This window comes from Balaenoptera ricei, chromosome 20 (genome assembly GCF_028023285.1).
Source record: "Balaenoptera ricei isolate mBalRic1 chromosome 20, mBalRic1.hap2, whole genome shotgun sequence".
Classification (NCBI taxonomy): domain Eukaryota; kingdom Metazoa; phylum Chordata; class Mammalia; order Artiodactyla; family Balaenopteridae; genus Balaenoptera; species Balaenoptera ricei.
In genome coordinates, this window is record NC_082658.1 from 26,096,445 (window position 1) to 26,108,561 (window position 12,117).

Genomic DNA, 12,117 nt, shown 5'->3' on the forward strand with positions numbered 1-12,117 from the left:
GTATTTTTAATTTCATTTATTGTGTTTTTCATCGTTGCTTGGTTCCTCTTTAGTTCTTCTACATCCTTGTTAAATGTTTCTTGCATTTTGTCTATTCTATTTCCAAGATTTTGGATCATCTTTACTATCATTATTCTGAATTCTTTTTCAGGTAGACTGCCTATTTCCTCTTCATTTGTTAGGTCTGGTGTGTTTTGACCCTGCTCCTTCACCTGCTGTGTGTTTTTTTGTCTTCTCATTTTGCTTATCTTACTGTGTTTGGGGTCTCCTTTTCACAGGCTGCAGGTTTGTAGTTCCCGTTGTTTTTGGTATCTGTCCCCAGTGGCTAAGTTTGGTTCAGTGGGTTGTGTAGGCTTCCTGGTGGAGGGGACTAGTGCCTGTGTTCTGGTGGATGAGGTTGGATCTTGTCTTTCTGGTGGGCACGTCCACGTCAGGTGGTGTGTTTTGGGGTGTCTGTGGCCTTATTATGATTTTAGGCAGCCTCTCTGCTAACGGATGGGGCTGTGTTCCTGTCTTGCTAGTTGTTTGGCATAGGGTGTCCAGCACTGTAGCTTGCTGGTCGTTGAGTGAAGCTGGGTCTTGATGTTGAGATGGAGATCTCTGAGAGATTTTTGCCATTTGGTATTATGTGGAGCTGGGAGGTCTCTTGTGGACCAGTGTCCTGAAGTTCGCTCTCCCACCTCAGAGGCACAGCCCTGATGCCTGGCTGGAGCACCAAGAGCCTTTCATCCACACGGCTCAGAATAAAAGGGAGAAAAAAATAGAAAGAAAGAAAGAAAGAGGATAAATAAAATAAAATAAAGCTATTATAATAAAAAATAAGAAAAAAGTATTAAGAATAAATGTGTTCAGAAAAAAATTTTTTTTAATTTTTAAAAATAGATTTATTAATTTTTTATAATAAAAAATAAGAAAAAATTAAGAAAAAAGTTTATTAAGAAAAAATTTTTTTAATTTTTTAAAATAAAAAATATGAAAAAACTTATTAAAAATTTTTTTAATTTCTAAAAAATAGAAAATAAGGAAAAAATTATTAAGAAAACATTTATTAGGAAAAAAAATTTTTTTAAGTAAAAAAAAAAACAAAAAACGGGCGGACCTAACCCTAGGACTAATGGTGAAAGCAAAGCTATACCGACAAAATCTCACCCAGAAGCATACACATATACACTCACAAAAAAAGGAAAAGGGGAAAAATTAATATATCCTGCTCCCAATGTCCACCTCTTGAATTTGGGATGATTCGTTGTCTATTCAGGTATTCAACAGATGCAGGCACATCAAGTTGTTTGTGGAGCTTTAATCCGCTGCTTCTGAGGCTGCTGGGAGAGATTTCCCTTTCTCTTCTTTGTTCGTACAGCTCCCGGGGTTCAGCTTTGGATTTGGACCCGCCTCTGCGTGTAGGTCGCCTGAGGGCGTCTGTTCCCCGCCCCAGAACGGGGTTAAAGGAGCAGCTGCTTCGGGGGCTCTGGCTCACTCAGGCCGGGGGGGGAAGGAGGGGCACGGATGCGGGACAAGCCTGTGGCGGCAGAGGCCAGCGTGACGTCACAGCAGCCTGAGGCGCACCGTGCGTTCTCCCGGGGAAGTTGTCCCTGGATCACGGGACCCTGGCAGTAGCGAGCTGCACCAGCTGCCGGGAGGGGCGGTGTGGAGAGTGACCTGTGCTCGCACACAGGCTTCTTGGTGGTGGCAGCAGCAGCCTTAGCGTCTCCTGCCCGTCTCTGGGGTCCGTGCTGATAGCCGCAGCTCGCGCCCGTCTCTGGAGTTCATTTAGGCGGCGCTCTGAATCCCCTCTCCTTGCGCGCCGCGAAACAAAGAGGCAAGAAAAAGTCTCTTGCCTCTTCGGCAGCTGCAGACTTTTTCTCGGGCTCCCTCCTGGCTAGCTGTGGTGCGCTAACCCCTTCAGGCTGTGTTCACGCTGCCAGCCCCAGTCCTCTCCCTGCGATCTGACTGAAGCCCGAGCCTCAGCTCCCAGCCCCCGCCCGCCCCGGCGGGTGAGCAGACAAGCCTCTCGGGCTGGTGAGTGCTGCTTGGCGCCGAGCCTCTGTGTGGGAATCTCTCCATTTTTCCCTCTGTGCCCCTGTTGCTGTGGAATCCGCACTGATAGCCACGGTTCGCGCCCGTCTCTGGAGTTCATTTAGGCGGCGGTCTGAATGCCCTCTCCTTGTGCGCCGTGAAACAAAGAGGCAAGAAAAAGTCTCTTGCCTCTTCGGCAGCTGCAGACTTTTTCCCCGGACTCCTTCCCGGCTAGCACCGAAGCCCGAGCCTCAGCTCCCAGCCCCCACCCGCCCCGGCGGCTGAGCAGACAAGCCTCTCGGGCTGGTGAGTGCTACTCAGCACCGATCCTCCGTGCTGGAATCTCTCCGCTTTGCCCTCCACACCCCTGTGGCTGCGCTCTCCTCCGTGGCTCCGAAGCTTCCCCCCTCTGCCACCCGCAGTCTCTGCCCACGAAGGGGCTTCCTAGTGTGTGGAAACCTTTCCTCCTTCACAGCTCCCTCCCACTGGTGCAGGTCCCGTCCCTATTCTTTTGTCTCTGTTATTTCTTTTTTCTTTTGCCCTACCCAAGTACGTGGGGATTTTCTTGCCTTTTGGGAGGTCTGACGTCTTCTGCCAGCGTTCAGTGGGTGTTCTGTAGGAGCAGTTCCACGTGTAGATGTATTTCTACTGTATCTGTGGGAAGGAAGGTGATCTCCGCGTCTTACTCTTCCGCCATCTTGGCCCCCCCCCCCGCTTGTTTTAAGATTGGGTTATTTGTCTTTTTATTATTGAGTTGTAAGAGCTTTTTATATTTCTGCATATGTCTCCTATTTGCAAAATTTTTCTCACTTTCTTGATAGCACCCTTTGAACCACAATATTTTTTCTTTTTTTTTTTTTAAGTCTTTATTGAATTTGTTACAATATTGCTTCTGTTTTATGTTTTGGTGTTTTGGCTGTGAGGCATATGGGATTTTAGTGCCCCAAGCAGGGATCGAATCCGCACCACCTGCATTGGAAGGTGAAGTCTTAACCACAGGACCACCAGAGAAATCCCCAATAGTTTTTCATTTTTGATGTCCAATTTTTTCTTTTGTTGCTTGTTCTTTTGGCATCATATCTAAGAAACTATTATCTAATCCAAGGTCACAAGGATTTATGCCTATTTTCTTCTAATAGTTTTAGCTTTTACTTTTTATTAACTCAAAATGTGATCCATTTTGAGTTAATTTTTGTATATTGTGTGAGGTACGTGTCCAACTTCATTTTTTTGCATGTGGATATTCAGTTGTTCCAGCACCATTTGTTGAAAAACTATTATTTTCCATTGAATCGTCTTCGCATCCTTATCAAAAATTTATTGACTATAAATGTGAGGGTTTACTTCTAAATTCCCAATTCTTTTCCTTTGACCTGTGTGTCTGTTTGTATGCCAGTATTGTATTGTCTTGATTACTGTTGCTTTGTAGTAAGTTTTGAAATCAGAAAATGTGAATCCTCCAAATTTGTTCTTCTTTTTCAAAATTGTTTTGGATATTCTGGGTCTCTTGGATTTCCAAATGAATCATAGGATTAGCTTGTCAATTTCTGCAAAAAAGCCAGCTGAGATTTTTATAGAGATTGAATTGAATCTTTAGATTAATATGGAAATATTCCCATATTAATAGCAGTAAGTCTCATATATGAACATGAGATTCTTCCCATTTATTAAGGCCTTTAATTTCTTTCAATAATATTTTGTTGTTTTCAGAGTTTAAGTTTTATACGTCTCTTGCTAAATTTATTCCTAAGTATTTAATTCTGTTTTATGTTATCCTAAATGGAAGTTTCCTAATTTAATTTTCATTTTTTCATTGCTACTATATAGAAATACAACTGATTTTTAAAAATATTTATTTATTTATTTATTGGCTGCACTGGGTCTTCATTGCAGCACCCGGGCTTCTCTATTTGTGGCGTGCGGTCTCCAGAGTGCGCAGGCTCTCTAGGTGTGGCTTGCAGGCTTAGTTGCCCTGCGGCATGTGGGATCTTAGTTCCCCAACCAGGGATCGAACCTGCGTCCCCTGCATTGGAAAGTGGATTCTTAACCACTGGACCACCAGGGAAGTCCCATTACAACTGATTTTTGTGTATTAATCTTGTATCCTGCAAACTTACTGAACTCATTTATTAGACCTAATAGTTTTTCAATGGATTCTGTAGGGTTTTCTATATACAGGATTATGTCATCTGCAAGTAGAGATAGTTTTACCTCTTCCTTTCTAATCTAGACTCTTTTAATTTCATTTCTTGCATAATTGCCCTGGCTAGCACCAGTACAATGTTAAGTATAAATGGTGAGAGGAGACAGCTTGTCTTGCTGCTGATCTTAGAAGCAGGGAGGAAGCATTCAGTCTTCCACTTGTTGACCTAAAACAATCAAACAACCAATTATTTTACCAGCAAAATGGGTTTATTTGGGAACAACGAAGACTTGCAATTCAGGACATGCAATCTATGGTGATCCACAGGCAAATCCAGAGAACAAAAGAGAGGAACTTTCTTTTATAGAGAAGAAGGAGTTGGGAGGGGCTATTATAAACCAAGAGTCCATTGGAGAAAACTGGGAGTTCAAAGTGTAATGGCTTTTCATTGGCTGAGTTGTGTAACAGTCTCTCATTGGCTGGGCTCTTGCAGGGCAAGGAGAAATTTTTCCTTCCTCCTTCTGGGTAGTAAAGTATCAACATTCTTCCTGTTGGAGATACAAAGGTACATCTCTTCCTATTGGGTCTGCAATTGACATCTATGGGTAGGGCGTGAGCGCTCCCTCTTCTGGTATCCTGACTTACTTAAAATGAGGATTCTATTTATTAATTTTCACACACCATTGTGATGTTAGTGGGTTTTTTGTAGATGGTCTTTATGAGGCTGAGGAAATTTCCTTCTATTCCTAGTTTGTTGAGTGTTTTTTTATCATGAAGGGCTGTTGAATTTTGTCAAATGCTTTTTCTGCATCTATTGAGATGATTACATGGTCTTTGTCCTTTATCCTATTAATATGGTATATTACATTAATTGATAGCATTTATTTTTTACCTTTTAATTAAACTTCTCATTTTTTCATTCTTTAGCCTTTAGAGGAACTTGGAGGAACCTATTAAATGACATATGCAATAGATGTGATGCAGGTCTTGGAAGTTGATGGTGGTCCTCAGTGAAATTTTTATTTCCAGAACTTCGTCAAAAGTACATCTTATACCCCATCAGAAGTTCTGGTAATGGCTATCTAGGATTTTTTTGTTTGGTGTTGTTGAGCGGTGTGAATGTAAAACAAAATTTTAAGTATGCTTATGTAACCCAACTGTATAAATTTATAACATTATCTTGATAGTATATATACTACAGTTTCATTTTTTGGAAGTGGAAAATTTTAACCATGTTATTTATATGCTTGTTAGGCATTATAATTCTTTTATGCATAATAAAGTGTATAGCTAGCATTTCTGGCAATTATAATCATTATCAGTGTATTTTGTCTTTGAAAATTTGTAAATGCCCCCCCAATTTCTTTCAAAATAACATCATTTGTTCCATATTATATATTTCTATCATGTATAGAAATAATATATAATTATGCTCACATAATTGCAGTTTCCTTCTCTTGGACACATTTTTTCTTTTCCATGTGGTTCCCTTCAATTGGTTGCATTGTCATTTTCATTAATGATGCATCTGCTAATTAATTTTTCTTCTTTGAATGCCTGCCCTTTTTGTTCTTGATTTTGCAGTTCAGCTCTATTTTAAATTTCAGTTCTATTTACTGGTATTTCTCTCTAGCTTCTATTGGCTTGTGACCTTCTATGACTTATTTGTAATGTTTACATGTTTATGAAACTGACAGTCCATCCTCTGCCATCGGTGATAATTAATATTTAAATGTTTCTGTAAGATGGTTTAGAAAATAGTTATTTCTTATGGTTAATATATGCATTAGCTTTCTAAATTCATAGCAAGGTCTTGGATTATCAGAAAATGTCATTTACAGGCATATATAAAGTTTTGTTTATTTTTTATTCTGGTGAAATATATGTAGCATAAAATTTACCATTTTAACCACTATTAAGTGTACAGTTCTGTGACATTAATTACATTCACCTCGTTCTGCAACTGTAAAGTTTTTAAAGAGAAAATAATACCCATTTCTTAGTCCTTCAGATTTTCCTCCTTCTCCCTTAGTACTTTTTCTTTTCCATTGATCAACTTTCCTTTTCTTTTAGATACTGAGGAGTTCCTGGGAGAAGTTTTGCAGAATGAGAACCTCAGTGCTGGTGCAAGGGACAACAGAGACCATATTCTACGGGGCTTGCAGCAAATCAAAGCTAGGTTTGTATAAACCGGTTCCATTATTCTTCTTCATAAGCTTTAAAACAATTTATAATCAGTAAAATCTACTTTAATTGTATATAAATTAGCAAAGTAAGACACACCTATCATAGTTCTTTATACTTGGTAGAGGCTTAATAAATGTGTACTGAATTGCATTGGAGGTAGGCAGGCATATTTAGGGTAGTTTAACCAAAATGGAAATATTTTGATAATTATGTATGTTAAAAAAATTATTCTTCTTTCAGCTTTGGATTGTTATGTTAGTCTTTATTGAACACTTTTGCAAAATGTGTGAAAAGCTAAATATTTATGCTTGTCCAAATTACTGAAAGGAAAGATGTTAAGCAGTATGAGATAATTTTCATTAGGATTTTTGGTCTTGATTTTATACCCACATCTCCTTTCCTAATAGAAAACTTAAACTGGACTTACCCAGTTGATTCTCTGAGCATAGTAGAATGTCTTAGTCTCAGACTGATTGGAATATCATGCTCATTAAGTTTTTGTTTTTTTTTAATTAAAAGCCCTGACCTAATTTGTACCTTTTAGAATGTGAGCACCTGACAGATGCATACACTTGCTTGATGGTGGAAGAAATAAAAATTTTCCTTTACAGTATATTTCACGACCACCTCTTGCTTGAAATGTGGTAACTGAACGAGAGTTGGGGATAAGAGAGTGTTACTTTACGTCTTTTCCAACTTGGAGGCAATGTGATTCAGAATGTTTGAACTGAGTACTCTTAGTAAAGGGAGAGCAACTGCAGGGATATGCCTGTGATTTGTGTTTTTTTTGTTTTTTTGGCTGCACCGTGTGGGATTTTAGTTCCCCGCGTTGGGAGCACGGAGTTTGTTTTTGTTGTTGTTGTTGTTGTTTTGTTTTTTTTTTTGACTGTGTTGGGTCTTCATTGCCACACGCGAGCTTTCTCTAGCTGCAGCGAGCAGTGGCTACTCTTTGTTGCAGTGCGTGGGCTTCCCATTGAAGTGGCCTCTCCTGTTGCAGAGCACGGGCTCCAGACACATGGGCTTCAGTAGTTGTGGCTCCCGGGCTCTAGAGTGCAGGCACAGTAGTTGTGGCGCACAGGCTTAGTTGCTCCCCGGCATGTGGGATCTTCCGGGACCAGGGATCGAACCTGTGTCCCCTGCATGGGCAGGCAGATTCTTATCCCCTGCGCCACCAGGGAAGCCCGGGAGCACGGAGTCTTAACCACTGGAAAACCAGGAAAGTCCTTATACCTGGAATTTAATTTGTGTGGCTGACCAATCTTAGCATCTACTTTAAAAGCCTCATTGAAACTCCTTAGGAGCAAGCAAGGAGTTTTATCCTTTCAAAGGGCACAACCAGAATATATTCCTTCCAGGAATGTGAGAGAACCTCACAAGATGCCCTGCTGGATCTTAATTGATCTTTCCTGCTGGCTAATTAAACATCACTTTTACTCAGCAACTGGGGACTGTGTGATTATCAGCCTGGGTTGCCCTGAATAATTGAAACAAACAGAATGCAAAAGATGGGAGCTTTTTGCAAAATGAGAATATCTATAATTTATGGTAGGCTGGAAGAGTGTTTAAAACAAACTTCCCCATAATGTTACTTTATTAGTAGATAAGTTTAGGCTTAGTTGTGTACCCGAAGGCTCCGTTAGTAACTTATAGATTTTTTAATTTTTTTAATACAAAGTTGACCTTTGTATTTTAGGATTATTATAAGGATGGCACGAAGAACAAAGGTAGAATTATTTTAAACTGTATTATAGGGAGAGGGTTGCCCATAATATAATTGTGTATGTTGTATTAATGGTATAAATGGTGATACCATTTAATGGTGTTAATGGTATAAATCTGTGATAAGGAATGTAAAAACAATTTTACTGCATCTGTAGAGACAAATATACAATGAGTAGGAATTCTCCTTTCCCGTATTTGTACCACAGAACTTGGAAAGGACTAAATTTCAATCTGAAATTGATAATAAAAGGTGATTTTGTGGTGACTCACTGTTATCACTTACATATTACTTCTTAGTCCTCTTTTTAAGTGCATACACACACTCATACACACATACCCATGCTCGCACACATAGAAGCTGTATTTGTTATGAGATAGAGAGGGTTCCTTGTTCTCAAAGGACTTGCTGTGTGGTTTGTGGGATAGACATTCAGGAAATAATCAGCAGGAGTTTTAGGAAACATCTGCATTGTTGATGGGAGCTTTCTGTTCATTGATTTGTTGCAAGGAAGATGACACTTTATTTAGAATTTCATAATTATCAGATCAGGAGGAAATGAGGAGCCAGAAATTAGATACTGTACAAGAAAATGGAAAAATGAGGCTTTCCTTTGGCAAGCTGTTTGAAATTGTCTTACATTTGCCCATTCAATCATCATCCCGTTAATGTAACCCTTGTCTTACTGAATCCTCTTTTTCAGCCACGTTGCATCTATAGCCTCATGTATGGCTGGTTGATGTTATGCCTGTATTGATACCAGCTGGTTTGAAAGCACTGAAAGCTGGTACAATGCCAGCCACATTTACTTTTTAGTGTGGAAGTTGTATCTCTCCCAGAGGCTGGGTGTGAAAAGAAATTTGGAAGTCATCAAACTTGAGAGTTAAATGTATATGGCAAGTTGCCAAGTAACATCAAAAGAATTAAAGTCACTTAAAAAGTTTTATCTTTAGTCATATTGAAGCAATAAAATTTTAGGGGTTTGGTAAATTTGTGGGGGAGGGTAGGAACCTGTATAAAACTATTGATTTGGCACATTACGGCTTATTTGGAAGGTGGGTAAGAAATCTAGCAGGATAATCTGGGGAAGACACTAGATAAATATAAATACCATACATACATATATTCCTCCCCCAACTTTCCACTCTATCTTTGTTGTGTCCTCGCTTTAATTCCTTTAATTCTTTCCTCAACACTGTGCTGCTCGAGAATGAAAAGGGTTGAGAGAAGTGAAAATAGCACTGGCTCTGATTCTTGGTAAATTCTAGGGGTTTGGCCCTAATTTTTATGGTGGCTCAGAATTCAGTGCTGTTTGCATGGCTGTGGACTCACTGTAAATCAAAGCATCTGACTCCATCACAGTTGCTATGTGCCATTTGCCACCCTTCTGTTGCCTAGAGTGACCGACCCCAGGAAATGACAGTTGTGTCGAGTCATGGATGTCCTCCAAGTGCTCATCTGTTTTTCCGTACAGGTAGCTTCACTATTCTCTGTCCTCCCAGACTTAAAATCATATCTGTAGTTCTATCTTCATAGGTTTTTTGGGGGGGGCTTAAAAGTGTTACAATGAAGGATAATGTTTTTCATGTAAGACAAAATAAAAAAAGGATAACGATTTCTGTAAGTCCAAGGAAATGAAGTCCTCTTGTGGTATTTGATGTCCTGAGCTGCGACGTTCATTGCTCTTCTTCAAACTGCCTCCTCATTTAAACCTTCTCCCTAAAACTAACGGCTTTCACATTCTGAGTCCAAGTTTTCACTGAGCTCTTTAGAGAATGATTAGGATGAAAGCCAGGCAGAGGCTCCTCCTGTTTTATTACGGTGGTCACTGCAGTACCAGTGCCAGCTGTGAGACACCTGGAATGAAGCAGACTTGATCTACACTCAGACGTTTGATGGCGTTCTTATGCACTTGCAGAGACAGTTGAGCATTTCTTAAGTTTGATTCATGGGAGGCCATCTGACAGCAAGAATACATTGAGAATCAGGGGAGGGATGAAGGAAATAGAATATTTTTATTACGGAGGTAGGAATAAATTCTCTCTTGATGGCTCGTTTTGGAACAGCTAGTCATTTATGCTCACTGTTGGAAGTGGAGGCCAGAGCCAATGGAAACAAACTGGGAGTATTGTTTCCTTTTGTGACATTTAAAGGAGTTCCAAAAAGAGACAGGTAGATCAGTAGCATATTGAAATGGAAAGAAATAAAGAAATAACTATGTAACAGGATTAGAGCACAAAACCCACAAAACCAGGACTTTTAAAGTACAGACTGAAAGAATATCTCGAACATGTCTCATTGTGGGTGGTTAGCATATAGCTCTGCATGAAACATGATACATTGGTAAAAATATCATAAAAATAATTCCAGTTCTCTTTGGGAATTTTAAGTTTTTCTTGTCAGCTTAACATGGATTTAGCTTTAAAACAGGATTTAGTTTAAGAATATATTGTTCTTGTGTCTTTGTATTGTAGGAAGAAAGACAAGGAGTTAGTCCAATGTAACTCTTGGGAGCAAGATTTTCGAAGTGGTAGACTAAATATCATTACCATTAATTACACAGAGAGTGTTACTTTTCACAAGTGCTCGTTATTAAGCTAAAAAGCCCCAAACAAAAAACATTCAAATGAACTGTGCTTATGAAGAGAAGAAATGTGGAATGTGTTGTTGGTACATCTGTGTTACAAGTTTAAATATTTGCTTATAACATCTCTTTCTGTTGTTCATTTTGCTACACTGGAGTTTCAGTGCCAACACAGAAAAAAAAAAAAAAAAAGAGTAGTAGGTACTTGTGCAATCCATCTGAGTTTAAAGAGCTCTGAAAAGGCTCAGAAGTCATAGCAATAATTTGACCACATCTTGAAGGTTAAAAATTCATTTCTTCCTTTTTCAGTCCTATCTCTGCCTCTCATCCTTAACCAAGAAAGAAAACAAAAACCCGCAACAACTTCAGGGCTTTCAACTGATGAATTATATGCCAAATTCCTGTACTAGTTTTCTGTTATTTAGTGAGTGCATGTTGAGATTTCACAATCGTGTTAAAGATTTTTGGAGATATACTTACTGGGGGTAGTGAGGGGTTATATTTGTTGCTCTTTTAGTCTGAAATGCTCTACAGGTGAGACTGATATAATAATACCTGCTGTTGGTCTCTTGGCTTAACCTGGAAAGGAAGATCATTTTATTATATGTTCCTTCATAGCAAGTCTCCTGTACTTTCAAAGCAGCCTTGAAATGTGTAACTCTCCTTTTAATTTTATGATGATGATTATTTTGTTTATTCTTTCACTTATGCAGGTATCTTGGATTTGGTACCAGCTTTAAGATTAAATTGATCCATTTTTGTTTTCTTCTACACTGGGCTATTATGGTGGTATTAGTGGGCAGAAGCCTCTCCCTTTGGTCATCCCATAAAATAAATATTTTATATAAGTAACTTTGATGTATAATTTTTTAGTAAGTGGGTTTTTTTTTTTAAAAAAAAAGCTTGTTCCTTTCAAACCTTTTTATTAAAAATTCCCGGTACTGTACTTATTTTTTGTTTTGTTTTGTCTTAACTTTTGGGTTTATTTATTTATGGCTGTGTGGCGTCTTCGTCTCTGCGCGAGGGCCTACTGTAGTTGGGGCGAGCGGGGGCCACTCTTCATCGCGGTGCGCGGGCCTCTCACTATCGCGGCCTCTCTTGTTGCGGAGCACAGGCTCCAGACGCGCAGGCTCAGTAAATTGTGGCTCACGGGCCTAGTTGCTCCGCGGCATGTGGGATCTTCCCAGACCAGGGCTCGAACCCGTGTCCCCTGCATTGGCAGGCAGATTCTCAACCACTGCGCCACCAGGGAAGCCCACTGTACTTATTAAACAGAATAACATGTTCTATCTAGAGTGAAAGGAATTTTGAAATGAGACCTGGGAGGCAGGCAGATAACTGAGCTTACACCCTTCAGGTTGGACTGACCCATTAGAATAATAAGCTGAGCACTACTCTTTAGCCATATAGTTAGGTTGCTGAAATTTGCTTTACTCCTGATAGAATTATAGCCATCATTAACACTTG

General features: G+C 39.6%; 1 protein-coding gene across 3 annotated transcripts in view; it reads left to right on the top strand.

Moving 5' to 3' along the window:
* Window positions 1-12,117, top strand: part of SKAP1 (src kinase associated phosphoprotein 1) — a 282,261-nt gene that overhangs the window by 37,760 nt on the left and 232,384 nt on the right. For all 3 annotated transcript variants that reach the window (XM_059907441.1, XM_059907442.1, XM_059907443.1), the window contains exon 2: window positions 6,233-6,338. In XM_059907441.1, the coding sequence (XP_059763424.1) occupies window positions 6,233-6,338 (106 nt within the window). The remainder of the gene's footprint in view (window positions 1-6,232; window positions 6,339-12,117) is intronic.